Here is a 22,693-nt window from a genome sequence, read left to right as displayed (position 1 = left end):
CTTAAGGTAAGAAGAAGATCAAGAACATCACTGGAGACACACAGAAAAAGCAAAAAAGCCCCATGAGTCTCAGGAATATTTTCCAAAAAATGCACGCTTCCAAAGAGTGTAAAATGCTTGTCGAAAAAGTAACTCATCACTGCCAGTGAAGAAGAATCCAAGACATTAAAAGGACTCAAAACCTAGTGTTCTTCGTCCTCCCTGTTACACACAAGAGATCCTGGCCAGACCACTTGTGCACACACATATTAGTGTTTTTAAGTATGTGAGGGTGAGAGAATGAAATCTGTGAGAAAACAAGTACAAGCGACTGAAATCAGTTCTGTTTCGTACAAACATTGCCTTACAACTCTGTGAGGTCTCCCATTAAGTTTTGTCACACTAATTTCCTACAGAAATAATGACTAATTTGAATAATTTGATTTTCAAACAAAGCCCAAAGTTAAATCATTTATACCAGTTAATAATACAGAAAGTCCAAAATCTAACTGGAATTATTTACGCGCAATTTCTCTTTCCCCATTCCCATATCAGGAAATGACAAAGTAATCAGGCTTAGGTCACAAATAAAAAAACTTTAAATCCAAATGCAAGCAAGCAAGCAAGAATACTTTAATTTGAATTGTAAAGCATACTTACAGAAGCAGTTTTCCAAGATCTTGTTTTTATAAAAATATACATCTCTTTTTAGTGCCTCCAATTACACTGGCAAGCTTTAGTCTTTTGAATCTAAATCAATCAAATACCCTTCAAAGATGCAATTAGTTACACTTTAAAGACTCCTGTTTCCAAATTCTATGAAATGCTTTAACTACTTATTTAGATGAAAAAAATATGCCATCTTTTAGCCTTCTGAAGCTCTAAGTGCTACTGCCTAGATACACTGAGGAGTTAATTTTATTAACATATATCAAATCAAGCTAAATGAACTACTGTAACCCCAATACAGTTTACAGCTGAGAAAAATCCATTTTCCAAAAAAGAAAAAAAACAATCGGCAGCAGTAATTATTGTCAGCCCTGAGAAATCTACTTGCTTGGATGCTGTTCCGATCTTATGTTAAATATTACGAGTTCATTATAAAATTAAAAACTTTGGTTATCATTGATGAACCCTACAGGAAAAAGGCAGGCTCTACAAACTACTCATAAACTTAAAATTTCTATATATTGGCTGGCTTTGAAGAAAATATTTTAGGGTTAAAAGTTACTTCTGTCATTCATTTTTTTAAACAAAGTTGAATATTTTTTGCTTTTTTCTCAATAGAAGAATAAATCCTGTCATTCCAATGAGATTAAAAAAAAAAACTGCCCTCACTCATTGTGGTGGTCTTTGTCAGAAAAGCAGACATGAATTGTCAAGATGCCCAAATGTCTTTTTGTAGCACTCTGAAGGGGGAAGATAATGAAAACCAACCCAAATATCCCATACTAACGCACCTTTAAAAGTGTGTTTAACTTAAACCACGAATAAAACACTGCCATGCATACATCATAATTTTAGGGTTATTACTTGGCAATAAAAATAACTACTACAAGTTAACAGTAAGGTTGTCCTGAGTATCTTAATGGTATATTTTCATACCTTAATAGGTTTGGTAAAAATGTTCCTGTAACTGTGGTGACCGAAGAATATGGAGGGGCAAGGACTGCAGGAGAGACAGCATCTTTATCAGACAAGCTTTCAGGCAGACAAGTCCTCCTTCAGGTTTGTTGTTTGTGTTCTATAATTAAAGAAGGGCTTATTTGACAAAAATTTGTCTTCCTCCCCCTCGATTCTTAGCAGGTGATCTAATAAAAGATATCCTTTGCTTGTAAACCTTGTGTCTTCTAACACACAAGTTTTCTTTTGAAGGTAATCTTAACTCAATAAATTTATAATGCTTGTTGCTTCAAGACACGTAATTTTTTTCCTTATATTACTAAGTTCTTCTTTGCCCTTTTCTAATGTAACTTGAGCACCAAAGTCTCACAGGCATTTTTGAAACTTTTAGGCTACATTAAAACTGCATTTAACCCTGACAGGAGAAACTCAAAGATAAAAATACGCAAAACTTGTTACCTATTGGAAATTATATAAATCTCCATTAAATAAATTGTAGGCTATTAAGGAAAAAGCACACTGTAATCTCATTCATATTGAAACAAGGAGGAAATTGCATCCACCATTTATTCCTTAGAGAATCCCAGATAAAATCTATCAGCAACTTTCTCAAAAATGGCTTCATGAGTCTTGGAATGCCCAGGAGATGTGGGCTCTTAAATCATTAATGAGAAAGAAATTTTCTGAGGTGAGTCTCAACTGCACAGATTGGAATTCAACCCAAGGACTGATATTTTCTGAAGTCTGAATGCACAGCACTACACTGTGGCATCATGCTATAGTCCCTATATATATAGTCCCCCACGTTCCTCATTTTTCTTTTATCTTTCAATTTTTTCCCTTTTCATTGTTTTCCCACTGTACATTTGTTCAGTTTTCCTAAAGGCAGTAGTAGTCCTAGGATGCTCTTGTTAGCACAGAAAAACACATTGGAGCTCTAAAGATATACACTATAGTGGAGAACAAAATAAGAAATTAAGACATTAAGCATTCATACCTATTTTTCTTTTCTACAGCATCGTATTCTGATATTTATTTAAACAGACCTCATGCAGGTTGAAGTCAAAACTTTTTAAGCAGATGGTTTTGAATGTACTGTAGCATCAATGCCAAGGACTAGAAGAAAGATGCACTGAACAGTTTTCAGCTGATTGTTTCCTAGCAGAAGTGCTATTTTCTGCATATTACTGATCCATTAAAAAAAAAAAACTGCCCCAAAATACTTCTAATCTCCACATCGCTCCTTGTAGAAATCTTAGCAGTTCAATTACTAATGAAATCTGCTTCCAGGCATAAACTTTCAAAGATCTAAAGAACATTCTGTGGTCAGACCGAGCAAAGCTAAACATATTCACTGGCAACTCAGAGTTCAAATGCTCATATATGCAAATACCATGTAAGCTCTTATGCTGTTCCAATAACCTTCTTTAGATTTTAGGCTTCCCTGACTGGATGCAGTATGTGCTTCAATAGAGCACCCCAGGGTTTAAGAAACTTACTGCAATGGACCTCATCACTCCAGTCATCACAGTCATTGTAGCCATTACACTGCAGTTTTCCTGGGATGCAGATCCCACTAGCACACAAGAAACTCTCCTCTCCTCCACACAGTGCTGGCAAAGAAGAGAAAAAAAACAACATATGTCAAGCTATTCAGGCTGAAAATAAATAAAAGGAAATGAAAGATACTTTGAACAATGAGTCTCAATTGATACATTAAAGCAACAAAGCCAATATTAATCAAATTCAAGCATGGTCAGGCTGGCATTTTTACCTAGCTTTGCTTATTTAAAAATTAAGTATCTAGATTGAGTTTGTCAGTGAGATTCAATATACCACTAGAGTAAAGAGGAAGCACCTTTACAGGGTAGCTCTTAAGCACTAACCTTAGGATGGGATTAAATATGCTTTTTCTTTCCATTAAAGAGATACTTGGGATTAAATATGCAACTAAAGTTACAATAGACGAATCTTCACAACCTACGTGTTCAGCCACAAGATTATAAGTTGAGATTGAACACAGTCATAATACAGACATCTTCTACAAGGGAACTATTCCCCAAACATTCTTCTAACTCCCTGAACATTAGAAAAGCTTCATTATTGCTATTCTATATAGGGGAGAATTGAGAAACTTAGAGGGAAAAAAAAACAAACTAGGGCTTTGGATGTCCCACTGGAGATGCCTTGCAGGGATATGAGGTTCAGAGGGAGAGGACTCAAAATCTTCTACAACTCAAGTCCTTCAAGACACTTTAAAATAGAGAAATACAGATCACTATTAACTTGTTTACATCTTAGCCCATGAAATAGAGGCCAAAATTCCAAGCCTTTGTTTTAAAAACCTTTGGCTGAGAAAACCCCTATAAAGCATATAGGGATATAGCATATAGCAATAGGACCTATTATATAGGGACCCAGAGCAAAGATGTCAAGTGAAAATTACATGGGCTTGCAAAGCAAAGGTGTCAGATAAAAAACAAATATTCAGTACGAGATCTGTTGTTTTTTTTTTAAGCTACAATTAACAATAATGATAATCAGCAAGGCTGAATATACAGAGTTTCACCTTCAGTAAAAGATCAGCCAAAAAAACCTCCTTGATTTTAACCGTACATATTTCAAATGAGAAATAGGTTTCAGAAGTGAAGAAAAAAAACTGACAATTTTCCAAAGTAAAAATTATTAAATATAATCATGAGTGACAACAGTAAATTCAAACAATGAAATCTCATGAAAGGTCAAAATTCTCTCCACAGAAATTCCCTTGTAATTCAGCTTTGCACTTAACTTTGCCAAGAACAATAAAGATCTCTGACTGTAGCCTTCAATCTTTACCATAATGCAAATCACAGATATGACAAATCAGCAGTTTCAGCAGCAGCAGTTACAGAATGTCTTCCTCCAGTAAAACCATCTCATACCTTATCACAACAAAGCTCTATACTTTCCATTTCAAACTCTCTAAATTTGCCTAAAGCGCAGTTCCTATTTCTTCTCCCTTCTCTTTTTGAATGTGATGCTTGAGCAAAGTCTGGAAAGTATATTTATAATCCCACATCTCAAAAGCCTGTAAAATGCATATTGAGTATTTTCATGGTAATTTTGTATTCCTCATAAAATGTCTAACAAGAAGTGCATTCATAGAGAATACACTTCAAAATCAAATTAAGGAAACATAACCAAATGTCCAGTGATACGATTTTTAGTAATATGAGCTTCTATGGCCTCAGTTCAGCACTGCAGTAAATGATAGCACAAAGATAATACACTACATAAATTTGAAATTAAGTCATTAATAAATCAATGACTATGAAGATGTTTATGTCAACACTTTATTTAATTTTCACAGTGAACACTCATGTTTAGCCAGCAATAATGTGCATTACAGCTGTACTCAGTAGGACTCCTAATATAACTGCCATATAAAACCGTTATTCCTAAAAGTAAACTATCATGCACAATAGTGTGTTTATTAAACATGTTCTTGGGCAAACGAAAACTGAGCTTAAGTGAAAGATCAGTCCTAAACCTCATATACCACTGATGTCCAATTTAAACTCCTCTTTCTGGAACCAACATTTCACTTATAGAAAGAAGAAAAGTTCTTTGTAATCTTTCCCAACAGAAGTCTATTGTGAAGCAAATCAGAGCATACAAGTAATTACATTTTACATGTGTTCAGAAGAACATATATATAAAAGTCAAACAAAATGGAAAGTAAAGTGATGCTGATGAAATCTGGATATGTTTCATGAAGCATGCAGATATGATTTCAGGATATAAAAGATGAAAGGTAAAAAGGGATGAGAAAAATAAACTAATAAATACCGACTCTCCATACTGTTACATCATTTAAAATCTTCTTTATTTGGTTGTTAAACCATACTGTTTCACATAAATTCTAGAATTCATTATTCACTGATGTATCTTTTAATACGTGTATCATAAAATAAAACTTAATGGAAACTTTCTTAAAATTTCATACATATGACTTTTATTTAAAATCTTGAAGTGCTTTACAGTGGAGGATAGCAAGTGTTATGTCCTTTTTTTTTAGACACATGAAAAGCCAAAGGATAGGTGGCTGAAGTGATTTGCTCAATGACAAATAAGGAATTAGATACACAATTCAAAGTGGCTTATAGAAGTCTCTTGCTGAAAATCTAAGTCCAACTCAGAAAAAGAAAATTAGATTATATCCCTGCTCTGACAGAGTTTCCTTACTCATTTGTTACCACTAAAGCATTCCTAGTCAGTCTGATTCTCCTCTGAGGTTCATGGAAGTGGTTCTGAAAAGCAAATGTTTTTGTGTTGGTAAAACAGGCAATTTCAAATGGCAAGCATTTTCAAACATTGCCTAGGAGAAGACACTTTTAGATTCTTAGAAAAACCTCTTATCCACCCTTTCAAATCACATGGTGTAACCTAACTATATTTTCAGATAAGTATAATGTTATAGAGGTCTGCAAATGCTTTTTTTCTTTTTCAGTTATATTTGATTTCTTTCCTTTCTTTAAAATGAAAACAAATAAATGAGTTCTTCAAACTCTCTTTTCTGTGAATATATGGCATGGATAAGAGGAGATTTTTGTTTCTTGTACTATACTTCTAATGCTTTGTCCAGATCAGTTTTGTCACAAATGATGGAGCTTTTCATACTTTCTTTGGGATCACATTCTCAGCTTTTCACATCATCTCCCTGGCAGGATATTTTTCCTGAGATTTAACTCAAATAACTCCTTTTCTAAAATCAAACATAGTATAGCTAGTATAACTCACTCCCACTTCCCCACATTTCCAGGAGTTGTAGTCAAAAGCAGCAAACTCCTATCTGGAGTTTTGACTGCTGCGGAGAGACCAGCATCCTTTAGCACTGATGCTGCCTGGATGGTCTCTGGACGGTACCTGTTCCTGGATGGTCTTTGGACCCACATTGTAGCCTTATCTCCAGTCCTGTCTCCTTTTGCTCCTGCCTGAATTCCCTGAATGGACCATGGACCTGGTTCATCACTTTGCTGTGTCCAGGCTGTAGATGGACCCTGTTACAGGCACCCAGCTCTGCCTGCTGTGTTTGGGCCCTGTGGGTCTCCGCTCCCTTGGTGAAAGGGCTACCTGGCCCCTAGCTCCTGGCTCGCCTGCCCTCAGGGAGCAGTCCCACTCCTGCTGCTCCCTGACAATGACCTCAGGTCCTAGTCTCTTGGGTTAGAGCAGCCTGCTTGCTCAGCATGACTTCTTTTAGTGCCTTATTTCTGCTGATCTGATACTGCCTGGCAGCCAAAGATTAATCTCAAGTTCCAACAGCTGTTTGATATCTCCAGCTCAGTATATTATAAAAATTATTCAATATTGCCAGATAGGTATTCCTTTTCCTCCGTTTTCCATTAATCTCTCAGTTACCCAAACTACCAACACTATCTTTCCATCACTTCACAGTATACACGGAAGACATCTTTTACTGCAGAAGTATCATGCTCATTGTCTCTGTGTAGTGTGTTAGATATGCCCCCATTTGCAAAGTGAGCCTTCAGTTTCTTCAAAACTATTCTTTCCTGAGCATCCTCCAAAAAACCTAACTCCTAGAAATTAGAATGTTAAAAATTGGCTTGTTTCCTTCATAAAAAGTGAACAGTGTTTTGACCTCTAGGAGGGATGAGTTACAATTACAGAAGGGTGCAAGATCACATTCTGTTATCAGTATACTATGATTTTCACAGTTGTAAAGTATTATCTGCCTGATGATAACACACCTTAAATCTGATGGAAATACTGCTAGCTCATTTTAAATAAAATCCCACCTGCAAATACAGCTAATATGTCCCTTTCCTTCCCTGCTTCCAAGGAAGTAACCTTGTTCCTTGTGATCAGACTGGACCCAGCATATTGCTTTACTGTCTGTAGCATCCAAGCCTTTTCAGTGCTTTGTTGAACTTCTATGAGCTTCCCATTAGAAAGGCAAAGGTACTGAAGCACATTGGTAGACTAGAGTCTTCTTTTAGAGTCATCCCTAGTTCAGTTCTGCTACTTTCACATAGAAGTCCTTATCCTCATATTTAGGACTGAAGTCACAACAATACATCCTTTAGTCACCTGGATGAACTAAGTAGTGTCCTGCTCACGATGATGTCTCATGGATTATGAATAGATCACAAAGTTACCTTTCATCCTATGTAAGCTGCTAAAATTGTTTCACAGCAGCAGCACAGCTAGGAACTCTTGTTACATCCGAGCATCTCTGTTTTAACCAACCCTCTACAAAGAGTTTGGCATCAGCCCCACTTTTAGCCCCATTCAGAGGTTCACATGGTCACTCTGTCTATCACGTAAACAGCTGGCAGAATACACGGCAAGCCTTTGGATCTGCAGAAGTTGCAACACAGACTTCCTTTTCACCCTTTCAACCTTATTCTTAGTTGCCACTTGGGCATTTGGGGGTTTATTTGGTGTCTTGCAGACATCACCAAATTGGTGGTGACTTTTTTTTTTTTTGGATGGGTGTCTTCCTTTCTGCCTTTTGCTTTTTCCAGGGTGCTGTTAGACAAGTATCAAGTGCTGTTCAGCATGTTGTCAACTTGTCTGTCTAGCCTTCTGGATTCCTTTACACTGAAAACACCTCTGTGCTCATTCTTTCCTGGTGGACATTGCATGCTTTGATCCCTTTCATGAGCATTTCCATATTCTTTCTCTAACCCTAGATCTCATTTGCTCAACAGTTTCATCAGTAAGCCAAAATCCAGTGCCTCAATTGAAATATCCAGTTTTCTTTTTAAATGGACTTTTACGTCCTGCCTTCTTGGCTCCAGGCTAAAAAAAGCTAAGGAAAAAACAAACAAAGCCCAGTGTTCTCTGTACAGTCTCACATTTTCTGAGGCCCACAGAATGCTTCAGGTGACTTTTCTCAGCTGCTCCATTATCACTCCAGAAAACAACTCCTTACCAGTCCAACAGTTACTCCTGTTCTATGGCAAATAGTAAATGAGTACCCAGTTCTTGTTTCCATTATTCTGCTGTTCATGGTATGTTTCTTTGCTAGACAATACAACATTTTTACAGGCCTGAGTTATACCTATTTGCTCTCATTCACCTTTTACTTACATTCTTCTGGTTGTGAATCTCAAGTTCAGGTAGCGCAGACTGAATGACAACAGAAAAGGTCTCCACACTTACAAAACTAAGTTGAGTTAACAAGAAAGAAAACATTCAAGAAGCATTCTAACAAAAAAAATCAAAATCTACCAGCTCTGTTATATGCTGAACAAAGAGTTTAATTCATGTATACAGTCTCTCCATGTAACAAAGATTTGACAAGAGGTAGTGAAAACAAAATGAAATTTTTGTGAAATTATAAAGCAATAATTATAGAATTTAAGTTCTAATCAAAAGTTTCTGGAGGTTTTCAGTTTTGAGGAAAAATTTAAGAAAAATTAGATTTATTTTTGCTTTTTCCAGGCCTTCCATTTTTTCTTACCTTTTCCTAAACTGGATAAAGAGGAACACAAAGGAGAGACAGAAAGGTTCTTGTGGAGGGGGAAAAGAATTCTGATACAGTTTTTTAAAAAAATCACTGATTTTGATTAAAATGTTAATAAAAATACATTCTAGTAAAAGAAGTTTGCTACATCAAAAAGTGACCATTTTTGACAATAAGTTTTGATAAAAACTCGTCATCACATTGCAATACTGAGTGTCAACAGGAGAGTAACAGGACCAAAACCAGCCCAAATCATTTTGGTGGCTAAATGGTAGTTTCAATTTCTTCTCTTTGTCCTCTTTCAACATAGTATTTTAACTACAAAAATTTAGTTAGTTTAGTTAGTTTAGTTAGGCCTATATCCCTTTTAAAACCCTAACTGGAGACTGAATTCAGTATCAAAAGTAACATCATCTATATCATTAGTTAGTTATTATTATGTACTGAAGGTCTTCAAAGTTCCAGTCAACTCAAATGCAAGGATCTGAGGCACTTTATGAAAATTGTGACTCAGCTGCAGTAACTTTAACATGTAGAATCTCTCCCTCCAAATCTCTGACAATAGTTTTGTACTGAGATATGCACCTGAACCCTGGGTCTTCAGTTCCTCCCGTCAAACTTTAGCCACCTAAGGGAACTGTTTCGGAAGCCTAGTTACCCTAAGCCATTTCCAGAGTCCACAGACACATATAGATGCTTCTAGAATGTGATTCAGTCCTTTGAAAATATAAAGTGTCTCTAAATTGACTGTAGGAGAAATAAAATCTCCTAAATTAGGCCTATATCCCTTTTAAAACCCTAACTGGAGACTGAATTCAGTATCAAAAGTAACATTATCTATATCATGCAGATAGCACAAAAATATGAACTTCCCAAACTATCTTGTTTTATTTATAAAATATGAGTTAACACAATGTTCCAAACTTCAGTATATGCATATAGCTATGTGACACCACTGCTGACTTAAAGTTAGGACACTGCCCTAAATAAGTTTGTTCTTTACATGCTCTATGAGTCACAAAGCTATAATAAGAAATAGCAATTTCTCAGGATAAAATATTTAACACTAGTTAATTAATATGTGAAATCCACATGGCAATCAAACACCATTTTACTACTCCAGAAATCTCTAGTACTACATGTACAAAACAAGGTGACTCATAAAAAATTCAAATCCTTTCTATAGTATTTATGTCCATATATAAAGCTTTTATAGAAATAGATTTCTAGAGCATCAGAAAATGGCATAAAGAAATCCTTGTAATTTTGACTGTTAAAATATCAGTAAATGCTTTTTCCTAAAGTCCTTTCTTTTATATTTTCTGGTTTATAAAACATCTTCCATTGTTTTGTCATTCAAGATTAGACAGAAAATTTCTTTAAAAAACTCATTACTTCCTGTAGTAAAATTGAATTTCATGCCATGTCTTTTTTTAGTACTACTAGCTTGACTTGATTTTTCATCAATGAGAAAAGTTAGCTCCTCCAAAAAAATCCATACATGATCTTATTTATTAAAGATTAGTTGAGTTATAAACCACTGTGAAACAACACCATATAAGATGACCTATATCAGCCAAGATGTTTGTAAGGAAACAACCAGTGTTTTATGGTTTCCAGAGATAAAGGCTCTCTTCCCAGTTCTGTCACAAACTTTTTGCATTACCTTGGACAATTTAGCTACACTGTGCCTCAGCTCCTTACCTACAAAAAAGAGAAAAAACTTCTCTGTTTTCTTGGGTTCTTTGAGGAGAAAAAAGTCATTAGCCTCAGTACTACAAAGTACTATAAAGTTAATGCTGCAGGAAGTCTTAAGAACTTATTTTCACACTGATGAATTGATATTCAAGGTTTCCCAGAGGGAGTGAAACATATTCCCATTTAGGAAAATGTCAGGATAGCTCTCAGAAGAACATTACTGAATGTAAGATGGTCAAGAGGAAAAACTGAAAGATCAATCTCAATGGAAACAATAAAATTTTTGAGATAGAACAAAGCCATTTAACATTGCCAGCAAAGAATGACACTTTTTAAAAGACCTCAACAAGCAGTCTTAAAAAGACTATTACACCTGTAAAACCTGCTCTTGAGACTAAAGAAGAAGCCTTTAGCATTCCTACAAAAAAATATCATTTCCAGTCACAGTCAGCCTTTCTGTATAGCAGTGTGATATTCATTCTCCACAGTTTTTTAAACCGCTACGTGCACAGTGGATGCTGCGATGTACCACTGAGCACCGGACATGCTTAAATATATGGAGYGTGTTTTTCAAAAATGACAAATAGCTCCAGCTTACACTGACTGCAAGTGCAATTAATTATCCAGATTTCCAATTTTATTTTTGGTCCTAGCATAACTGCCCTTCCTATTACAGTAAGGCAATAGTCACATACACAAACACACACACTCTCAGCCCCTCCATTTTTACTCTTTACTTTTGACAGCAGCAGATTATTCTTTTCAACATATTTACATGCTTTTCTAAGCCTGAAATATCATTTTATTATCCCCAAGAAACAGGGCAATCTTAGACTTAGTCAACTGACAGTCTTGTATGAAACATATGCTTGTAATAAAAAGTTACATGAATAATTTCAAAATCTTTTCTGTAACATTCCCAGGTGCACTCTCTACTTGGGCAGCACCTGATCTTGATTTTCCAATAAAAACATTATTTTCCAATTGTGTAATGGGGTTATGGATATTGCATGCAAAGATACATATGCAATTTCTTTTCAAGAGGGCTCCTAGTTCTGCAGCAAGGTGACCAAAACACATATGAGACTTAAAACAAAGATTTTGGAGTAGTTCATGCCATTTAAACCTGAACTTTTATCAGAGACAAGGTAGAGCAAAACCACCAGAACCGTCCTTTTGCACACTCTTAAAAATGTGCTTCTCAGGGGGTTCTCCTCACTACCTGCTGCATGGTTGGATATGTTTGCTAACTTCAGCCCGTGGAGTTATAGCCTCACCTCTTTTTGGAAGGGTACTATGAACTGCAATATATGATGGGCTTAATAACAACATAAGATTAGATAGCATTCACATTTGATTTTTACAGAGGAAAAAACTGACGCACTGAGAAATTTTAAGTCAAAGTTATAAGAAATAATGAATAATAATTTTCACTGCACAAACTGAGACACAGTTTGTGTGAGAGACACAAAAAAAATGTGATTTTTTCTGAAAGATTTTGATGTTAGTTTATATGTTCAATGTATAGCTCCTATTTCCTTTAGTTGTACCTGCAAGAACATGTTCCAGTTGCAAATCAAACCCCAGGTACACAAATTAACAGTTAATCAGCGATGTGCAAAGAACAGTTGTGAACATTTTGATTCCAGTGCCTTGGTCAACATTACACAGGGTATCTGCAACAGTGCTAGGGAAAGAATCTCATTCTATATGATAGCATTGTATTTTCTTAATTATGAGCCAATCATCTTCTTCCAATTTCCTGCCTTATACACTGCACACTTCCCAGTTTCTGCAACCAGCAACTTCTAACTTGTGCTTTTACATAATTTCCTGCTTGTTAACAAAAGAAAACACATAAATAGATCAAAAAGAACTATTAGAGGAACTTTCCTGATGTTTATTGATCTGTGCAATCAGCACAAGTCTTCATTTGTACTAAGAGCAACAGGAACAGACTTTTACCCTCTATGTGAATAGGCCAATATGGATTGGGAGAACAAAGGCAGAAGGCAGGAAAGACATTTATCTGACTGCTTTTTCTAGACAGAAGAGAAATAAAGAGTCAAGAGTCCCATGCTTATTTTTGGACCGTGGACAAAAGAGTGCTCAAGCACTTATAGATCATTCTAACTCTCTCCCCTCCTAATACATCCCTACTCTACTCTGCTCCCATCTGTTCTGATTCCAGTCCCAACTCACATCTCCGTTTCTTCTGTTACCTAAAGTGAACACTTTCTTATTTGTCTGTATGCTATATGCAAACAATAGGAATAATGAAAATACTCTTTTCTTTCTCTCAGTTTTAGCGCCCAGCAGCAATCAGAAGGAATTATAAGAAAAATTCATCCCACCTTTTGCAGTCTTTAGACCACAAAGTCTTTAGAAGATGACTGGATATGTTGGTCCAACCAGAGCAGTGATTAATGCAAGGAGAGCACATGCACTGTGAACACCTCCAGTGAGTGTAACTTCTGCTTTCTACCAAGCTTGTGCAGGCTAACAATTTGATCACATCTCCACAGATCAGATTTTAATGGAAATGATAAAAGCCTTGTCTTATATACAAAAACAAACACTTTTGCTGAATTTCAATATCTGACCTAAAACCTAGGGGATTTAGAAATGCAACCTTTTATAAGACTGTATTGAACATAGGCAAACAGCTGCACAGATGCATACTCAGAAATGCTGGAGCTATATGTTTGAAACAAAGCATAATAATAAGAAGGAAAGCCTGAAATAAATGTCCAAACTAAAAAATTATGAATAACTCCACTCAAATTTGCCAAAATCATAAAAAGTTGTGAAGGTGTTACTAGAATGGAATGTGTTGGGAAACGTTAGTTATTTGTACCTGTGTCAATAATTCACACATTTATTAACATCACTGTGGAAAAATACATGCATCTGAACTCCTAAGGAAGATAGAATATTAGATGAAGCCAAAGAAAAGGGAAGCAATTCTGGCTGATAGGAAAACAATTTGCTGGTGCTTGTTTCAGGCCTTTGACTGGAAGATTTACAGTCTGGAAAACTTCCAAAATCCCTGAGCAAACACCACTGGTGGCAAAAAGTGTTTTATTTTACCTGCACCTGGTGTACTATCAAAAATGTCTCTGAAGTGACAAGATCATTTATGTGCTGTACTTCCCAGATGGATTCCTGGAATGCTATCTATAGAGGATTATGCCTTCAGATCCCTGAAAAGCTACAGATAGCACAGACTGAAAAAAACATATTACTTTACAACTCTCAAGATTGACTTCTGGTTGCATTTCAAGGTATAGCAATTGATAAAGCACTGCATATCTGTGAAAATGATCATGAAAAGTGCTGATCGTTTTTTTTCCAAAATGAAGAGGAAACAATATTCATTGTCTATTCCTATGCAAGAACTACAAGCTACCAAATAAAATTGCCTTTAAAATAAGCCAAAGGCGGTATTCTTCAAAGAATGCATAGATAAGCTATGAAATGTTGCAACACGATACTACAGATGCTAAAATGTACACAGATTCATGAAACAAATGAACAAATCAATAGAAGAAAAATCTATAGCGGGTCACAAAGTGCACAGGATTTCTTGAATCTCAAAGTTATGGAAACTGGGGGAGAAATTTGAAAAAATATTACCAAATATTTTTGTCCTGTGTTTCTATTCTTCTCTAGGCATCTGATTTTGGCAGCTTTTGAAGACAGCATTGCAAGCTAGATGGACTTCTGGTCTGATTTAATACAGTCATTCTTATATTCACAATAGCACAGTGGGACCCAGAGGAATCCCTGTATTCTCTTGCCTTCAGATTTTCATCACCTCCTCCCTATATCCTATGTACCCTGGGGTATAGTATATGCATCTTGTAGCTGTCAGCTGTAGAAAGATTTGGTGCTAGGATCATGATCACAAAATTACAGAAGCTGGCAACTTCTGCCTCACAAGAAACTGTCCATTTCTGTTTCCTTAGGATGCAAAACCCTGTGGGAGAAGAACACAAAGTCCTCTCTCTTCCACTCAAGTGAAGTGACCTAAAAAGGCCGCATGGGAGACTCCAAGTTGGAAAATAAACAGGCAAAGAGTAGGAAGGCAGGCAGAGATAAATGCTGAGGGAGGCAGAGAGGGAGTAAAAAAGAAATCAAAGGACATAATTAAATATAATGTTTACTGAGTCAACAGAACTAATGAATGAGTGCTTGAGGGGAACAGTTTCTTTGACTGTGAATGTTTCCTCACATGACACACCACAATCCTGAAAGATATCTTGTCTCCCTCCAAAAATTATTTTACTACCGCTGTTTTTGCAACCAATCAGTGTCAGTATTTCATATACACAGATCACCTCTGTCTTCTTTTCACTGTATTAAATGAATGCAAGGGCACAAAAAAAAGCTAATATTTTCCTGATTTTAAAAGATTTTTCTTAATTAAATTCTGTATTGGATGTATATAACTAGCCTCTCAATGTCTACAGAAAAAGAGATACCTCTCTATAAACAGATACTGCCTCTGAGTTTCTGTTCAAAGCCGTTCATTCTCTAAATTCATACCAGTGTGGAAGGTCCTGGAAGATAAACCTGGCACCATGGGAAGAAGCGTCAGAACAATTTTTATAGGTGTTTGATACTAGGAACAAATAAAGGCTCTGCATTAGTTCACCATATGTTTGGTTAGGAAAAATAGTCGTTTTCTTGTATGCACTGTATTCATTCTCTTGAGTCTTTTCTGTATTATTTGCATTATGGCAGCTTACACAGGACAAGGTAATATGCAATGAGAGCCACTAGAAAATAATTTGAACTATTCAGCTGAGTTACTGCAAAACTCGAAGCTAAACCTGGGTAAAGGGAATGTTGTTATCATAGCAGAGAAACAAATTCTACTGCTGAAGTTTATAGTTGTGGCATTAATGCATCTATTAGCTATTTGTTTTTACAGTACCTTAAAGTGGCGTGCAAAAAAAAAAGTGACCTTTGTTAGACTTGTTAATGTGGTGCTCCAATTAAATGCGTCTTATACAGATTAAAATGGGCTAAGAGCTCCTGCAGTGTCATCTTCAAACAGATTAAAGGGTTCACTCCAATTATTCATGCATTTAGCCCTTTCACTGCTCTGAACATTGCAAGGAATAAGTCAACATGTACGACAATTAATTTCTATGTTTTTGCCAAGAAGGGAGATTATCCAGGGCATCAGTACTGGTTCTCTCATTCAGCAATCATTGTAATTTTTCTAACCAGAAAATTTTAATTAAAAGACTATATCCAATTGAAAAACTGCTGCAATAACCAGTGGGTAAAAAGTTCACCAAATTTTTCTGTATTGCAGAATAAAAAAGTTCTATGTGTTACTTTTAATTTCACAGCCGCTTCAGTATAATGCAAAAGTGAACACTGCCTGCCAGTTCTGGACTGTCTCTTACATAGATTTCATTGTAAAAAGTGCAGAAGCATCAATATTCACTGCTATTTTTGAAAGTGTTTTACAGTCCAGTTTTATTAAAAAATGATTGCAGCGCCTTCCTGAGAACTCCACATCAATGTAAGTCAGCTCATTGTGTTGCTTTACTTCACATTCAAGCTACTGTTTTTTTCTCCAACATTTAACAGCATCAGCTGATGGCTGGTCAAAGCAAATAAAATAACAAAGAACCACAGGAACAATTAAAAGAAAGAAAAACAAAGCTGAAATATTTCTGTGAGTGGGGAGATGCATAGCAGCCCCCAGGAATGCTTCTGAGATTTTTTTTTTCCACAAGAACACATTATTGAATTAATGTGGAATGAATCAATGAATCAATGATGGCACTTGTCCCTTACTCCCTTACATGCTCACAGCTCATCTGTGAAACCAGTTCGAATATTTATTCTCAAATCTCAACAACTGGATTCCTAAAGCTTTTATGTTCATAGTAGCTGATTTTCTCAGCTATTGGTTATCCACTGCAAAACACTGAGAGATGAAAGAATAAAGATTCAGAAGGGGACTTGCCAGAATATAAGTAATTTTTATGAGCTTAGTAATATGTGAGACAGTGTTATGTTATTTCATTTTCAGTGGCATTTTTCCTTCCACTTCTTACTGAACAGCAGTATCAGCAGTTTCTAACATATTTCAAAGCCGTCCCCTCCTTTGCCATGCTCATAACTAAATATCAGCATTACTTAAAAAGATGGTTTCTTAAATTAGTGATTTTTTATCTTTAAAAGCTCTGATGTCTACTTGTTCTGAAGCAAGTTACAGGGAATCTTGAAATTATTGCTTTTCAGCATTCAGGTGTTGTATTATTTGTGTCTCAATAATGCAGGTATAAATGTTGATGACTCCTCCACTAAGTTAGAAAGTCGCCATATTAAAAGGGATAAACTGAGTACCTTTCCCTCCCAACTGATGGTAGAGAAGAACTGAGAGGAAAGACTCATTTGCTCCATCTCCCTTCCTTCTTTTGGCAAATTTGGCTGTGTTAGAGGTATCTGGGCTTTCCCGCACATGAGCTTTACTCCTTCTAGCATAATTAGGCAACTTGTGTGAAAGGGCATCAACCTGACTGATGCAACGCTGCCTACAGACTTGCACCTTTATCTCTGTGACTCATTTCTTACTCTAGGATGGTTTTAGTATAGGGGCACGCAGCTCAGCTTTACAGTATGTCTCTGGCCACATCAGACATGTCTGCCATATTAGTTTCTCCATAGTGGTAAAGTGCTTTAGTGATTTAGACTGCCAGTGGTAGAAAAATCAGGCAAAGAGATAAATATCAGCAGTGACACAAAACAAGCACATACCACTAGATAATTCCAATTCTAACCATATAATAAACATATATCAAGAAAGCTGATAATTGTCCCTGAGATAAATGCTCTGGATTCTAACTAGAAAATCAGTCAAGCATACATTCTTCAACAGAGCCTGGAAAATCATGTATGGTTCAAAGTTTTTTTGGAGGAATGATAATTTTCAGTTAAGAAAATGTGGAAGATACACAGTGTTTAGTCACAACCTGATGACAAACATCAAGGGGAAATTTTGTTTTGGACTGCATTATACTTTGCTGAAACAAGCAGGTATAGCAGCCAGACCATATTATTAACAAATATAAGGAACAGCTAAACCCTCACAGGAGAAATGCATCCTCACACAAAACAAAGTATATGCAAGTCATATGCGGGCAGGGAGGGTTTCACTGCATGCAGCCTGGAGGTATTAGTCCCCAAGAGAAACTGCAAAGTTGAGACATAAGCAGCATATACTGCCAAGGACATACCCTTGGAACTGTCAGGAATTTAGCCCCGAGAAAAGCTTGAAGAGTGCTTTAGGCTGAGCACTAGGTAGAAAGGTAGAAAGGGATTGGAACAGTGAACCAACTGCTGCTGTTTGATTCTGCTGTGTTCAGAGAAATAAATTCTTTTCAATATACCAATTGCAAAAACAAATATCCAACGCCAGCATTAACTTCTTTCTGCAGGAGAAACAACCTGGGGAACCTTAAGTCTTATCTTTTTCAGTCAAAAAGGGATAGCATTAGAAACATTCTTTTAAACAAAAAAAATCAAAATATTCCCTATAGTCTATAATTTCCTCCACATGTAAACTATTCATATTCAGTATCATGAACAATATCTTATGTAAACAAATTAATTTAAGATGTCATTTGTTTTAAACAACAAAATGTCAGAACTGCCAATAAGTGGCATAGGTCTCTGCAGTCTGTCAGGTAGAAGTAATTAACCTCAAAACCAGCTCAAGATATTTTCTTTTGGTGAGAAACAGTAAGCTTCCACTATGTACTTTTCTGTAATTCATGCAATTTACTATCAGATAGATATAAATCCTGCTGTACAGATTATGGGAGAATAATCAATCAGGCACTATTCTAACAGACTCTTCTCTAGAATTACATAATATTAAATCTATCACTTTAGCCAGAAGAGATTCTGGAACTTGCAAGTTTCAGAAGCCAGCAATCTCTTCTGGTTTGATCTACTAAATCAGCCATCAAGATTTAGTGGGGCTTTTGAACACTTCATCCAACTATCATTTGCCAAAAGTTAATAGGTATATTTATATCTTACCTTCTGTTCAGTATGTGTACCATACATGAATGAACCCTAGGTATCTAATATCCTGTTCTTTCTTCAGAACTGTACTTCATTCTGTGCCAAGTATGAACATTCTCAATTAATGATATGCTAGTCCCTCCTTTCTTCTACCCTCATTGCTCAGTATACAATCCCTTACCATATTTATGTATTGACCGTATAAACTCCTACGTCATTTGTTACTTTGCCTGCCATGACTATATTCCTAGTTTCTAGGGTGTTCATTACTATGATATCAAAGGCATCAATGCATTTATCTTTACAACATCCCTGTGAGGTAAAAGGATGGTTTTATTCCCATTTTACACATGGGAAACTGAGGCGAGAAAAAATTATGCATTTTTATATCTACTTACTTACAGTTCCCATTTGGAGAGGCCCATGAGACCTAATTTTTCAGCACATGTAGCAGGTATTTATTTTATATAGTCAAAAAACATAGCTCCCAGTGGCTTTCATTACAGCAACTTGCTCAGAATCCCTTAAGAACTCTGCAGGAGACTTGTGGATAGCGTTCGATTTTCCTGGAAGGCATTCAACTGTCTTCAACAAGACATAGTCCTTCATTGTGTATTTCCCTGCCACAGTCATTACAGATTTTCCCAAAGGTAAGGGTAGGTATGAACAACAGCCTCCTTCACTTCATGATTCCTCAACACATGCCCTAACAGACGGAGGGAATCCCACTGAAAAAAGGACTTGATCACGTAATTAAAGGCTGTATCATTATGCATATTCAGAACATGCAAGGAGATAACCAAGGCTATACAAACATTTTTAATTGTGGCATTATCTAACATGTGAAGATACACTTTACAACCTCATTGATATTTTAAGGTAACTTTGTATGTATAACTTGTTAGTTTTTTTAAACAAAAACTGAACAATAATTTTCAGTATATCATCTCTTCTTGTTTATTGTCATCCAAAAGTGATTAACACAGTTAGAATCTACAGACTGACTGTACAAGCCCTCTGACACTTAGGCTCAAAGGATGATGCATATCAGTAGTAAAGCATCATCCTCTGCCTGGGCCAGCAGTAGATAAACACAAATGGCAGCAAGAGAACTCCAGCAATGAGGTCACTGAGAAGAAAAGAGTCAGGCTTGCTGCTTTCAGATCTGATCTCACCTAGATTTGGATCCACAGAACACAGCAGTGACTCTGAGGAGATGGAAATACTTTATATTTAAAGAGGCTTCTGGAGACTTTCCCTCACAGAACTCTAAGGAGCCACTAGTGGGTGTATGCAAACCATGATTTTTGACAAGTTTACAACTCGATCAGCTTTGGGTTCATTTTTACAGCAAGGACGAAAGAGATGCATTTGAAATTTGGCCTGTGTATCAAGCTCCTGCTCCAAAACAGTAATCTTGTGATCACTAGACTTTAGCAAAGAAAAGGTCGGCAGAACTTTATTTTAAAGGGCATATTCCTATCCCTAGCTTCCTTCTCTGAAATAGATAAGATTTTCTGATGCAAAACAAAAGACAGCCTCAAATCAATATAAGTCTTAGAAAAATTCAACCTAAACAATTAAAACATCGCAAAACATGACAATCAGGCTTTATCTTTATCATGGTAATCTGAAGTTACTCAATAACAGAACTAGAGCTCATAAATTTCATCTCAGAGTTTATCCTACAGAACAAAATAAATGCATTATTAAATAGTAACTCATGAACATAGTGTAACAGTTAAGAATGGAAACATACTTTGCTTTCCTGTCTCTTGGTGTGGTGAGAAGCATACCCTTGTGGTGGTGTCATTTTCAGTTTTGTTTTGGAATTGAGAGCACTTGAGGAATTCCGGCCAAGAAGCATTTACCATCCCCAAGACTGGTTCACACCCTTCTTTTGCTGCTTCACAAAATGTCCTGCAGGGCAGGAGGCCTCGGCTGGAGAAAAGAGACAGAGAACAAAGATACCAAGAATTATTACTCTAATGGATTGTGAAAACTTTTAAAAAGAGAAAAAAAATAATAAAAGAAAATAAAACATTTTTGAAGAATTCTATGTTCTACAAAGCTGCACCAGAAAAGATGATCGAGCCAGTCTTCATTATTCATTTAAGGTGATATTAGGTCTGGCTTTCAGGCCAAATTTAAGCCCAAATCAGGCTCAGAGCAGTTTGTAATTTCAACTCCATGCAAGTTGATGCTGAGATTTCATCAACAGCTGAACAACTTCCATCTGAATATGAGGAAAAACCTCTTCACTGTGAGGGAGACAGAGCACTGGAACAGGCTGCCCAGAGAAGGTTGTGGAGTCTCCTTCTCTAGAGATATACAAAACCTGCCTGGACACAATTCTGGACAACATGCTCTAGGTGACCCTGCCTGAGCAGGGGGGTTGGTCTTAGATGATCTCCAGAGGTCCCTTCCAACCTCAACCATTCTGTGATTCTGTGAACCAATGTAATGGTGAAGTGACACAAGACAGGAGAAAGCTTGCTCCCTTATCCTCTCCCTCTTCCCCACAAYTGTGCAGTCCTACTCCCTCTGACTTTTGCCAGATGCTTTCATGAGGTGATGAAAAAATCACTAACCTGGAAGAAACCTTTGCATGTTTTTGATTGGGTAAGTTTTCTGACAACTTAAGTGAGCTGAATCTGCTCATGAAGGGAACCAACAACCACCAAAGGTAAGCTGTAGTAAACCACAGCACCACATCACCCCATTTTTAGCATTTATGAGCTGTTACACAGATTTCAAAACATACTCAGTGCCAGGAAATAGACCAAATGCAATAAATACCAGAACATGACTTGAACTGTACAAAAAAAAAAAGCAAGATAAAATAGTAATTTTTAAAGTATCACAAGTTTAAAGGAAGCATACTTGTCCATTTCTTATTCTGAGATATATACCTCCATATATATTTTTTCTTTAGTCTTCCTCTGCATGTATGCAGGAGGAATGAAAATAGGTAACTATGAACTGTCTCCAGTTCTACACAATCAAGTCAAGCAGAAAAGCGCAGTGAACAGAGGCAGCAGTTTGCACAGAAGGGTGCACGAAGGGACCTTCGTTTCTGTTCCCTGTGGTGTAGGTTTCCTCAAGTATGGTCGTGACACGCCGCACAGCGCGTTCCCCAGTGRCTGTTGGAGTTGCTGTGTCAGAGGCTGGGACCCAGACAGACCCTCTGACAGTAGATGCGGCTCTACAGGTCTCAGGCTGCAGGAGYGCTTGGGGCCTCTCCGGGAGGCCTGGGCTGGCAGTCAGCTCTCCTGCAGGAGGTGTGCTGCTGTTGGCGAGTTGTGTCGTCAGGTAAGGGAGTTACGGGAGGAGGTCAGTAGGCTGCGCAGCATCCGAGAAGCGGAGCAAGTGATAGACAGGGTATTCTCGGAGACTGTGCAGCTTTGGGAGTCCCAGCCCCCCACAGCAGTGGAGTTGCCAAAGGGCTCTGTGCCGTGTGAAACGGTACATCATAACACCGTAGAAGAAGACTGGAAACTGGTCACTGCTCGTGGGAGGAGAAAGGCTCCTACTCCTCCTGAAGACCTGAAGCTGAAGAACAGGTTTAGTGCCCTCCAGGATGAGGAGGAGATGGGCATGGCTGCCAGGGAAGTAACCGGGACAACAGACCCTGTGCCCTGCCGGAACACCCGGAAAAAGCGGCGGGTGATTGTTGTGGGGGACTCCCTGCTACAGGGGACGGAGGCATCTATCTGCAGACCTGACCTCTTGTCTAGAGAGGTTTGTGGCCTGCCAGGGGCTCGCGTGCGAGATGTCATGGAAAGACTGCCAAGGCTCGTCCATGCTTCGGACTATTACCCACTGCTGCTCTTCCATGTGGGCGCCAATGACACCAAGGGCAAACTG

The 22,693-nt window shown here is 37.2% G+C and overlaps 1 protein-coding gene across 1 annotated transcript in view; it reads right to left on the bottom strand.

Moving 5' to 3' along the window:
* Positions 1 to 20,767, bottom strand: part of CORIN (corin, serine peptidase) — a gene marked incomplete at its 5' end in the record, with an annotated part of 74,655 nt that extends 53,888 nt beyond the window's left edge. Inside the window, 2 exons of the mRNA XM_026081150.1 lie at positions 3,102 to 3,215; positions 20,586 to 20,767. Of these exons, the coding sequence (XP_025936935.1) occupies positions 3,102 to 3,215; positions 20,586 to 20,767 (296 nt within the window). The remainder of the gene's footprint in view (positions 1 to 3,101; positions 3,216 to 20,585) is intronic.
* Between the last annotated feature and the right edge of the window lie 1,926 nt (positions 20,768 to 22,693).

Source organism: Apteryx rowi, unplaced genomic scaffold (genome assembly GCF_003343035.1).
Source record: "Apteryx rowi isolate R43461 unplaced genomic scaffold, aptRow1 scaffold_538, whole genome shotgun sequence".
Taxonomy (NCBI): Eukaryota; Metazoa; Chordata; class Aves; order Apterygiformes; family Apterygidae; genus Apteryx; species Apteryx rowi.
This window is presented reverse-complemented; position numbering and strand designations above follow the sequence as displayed.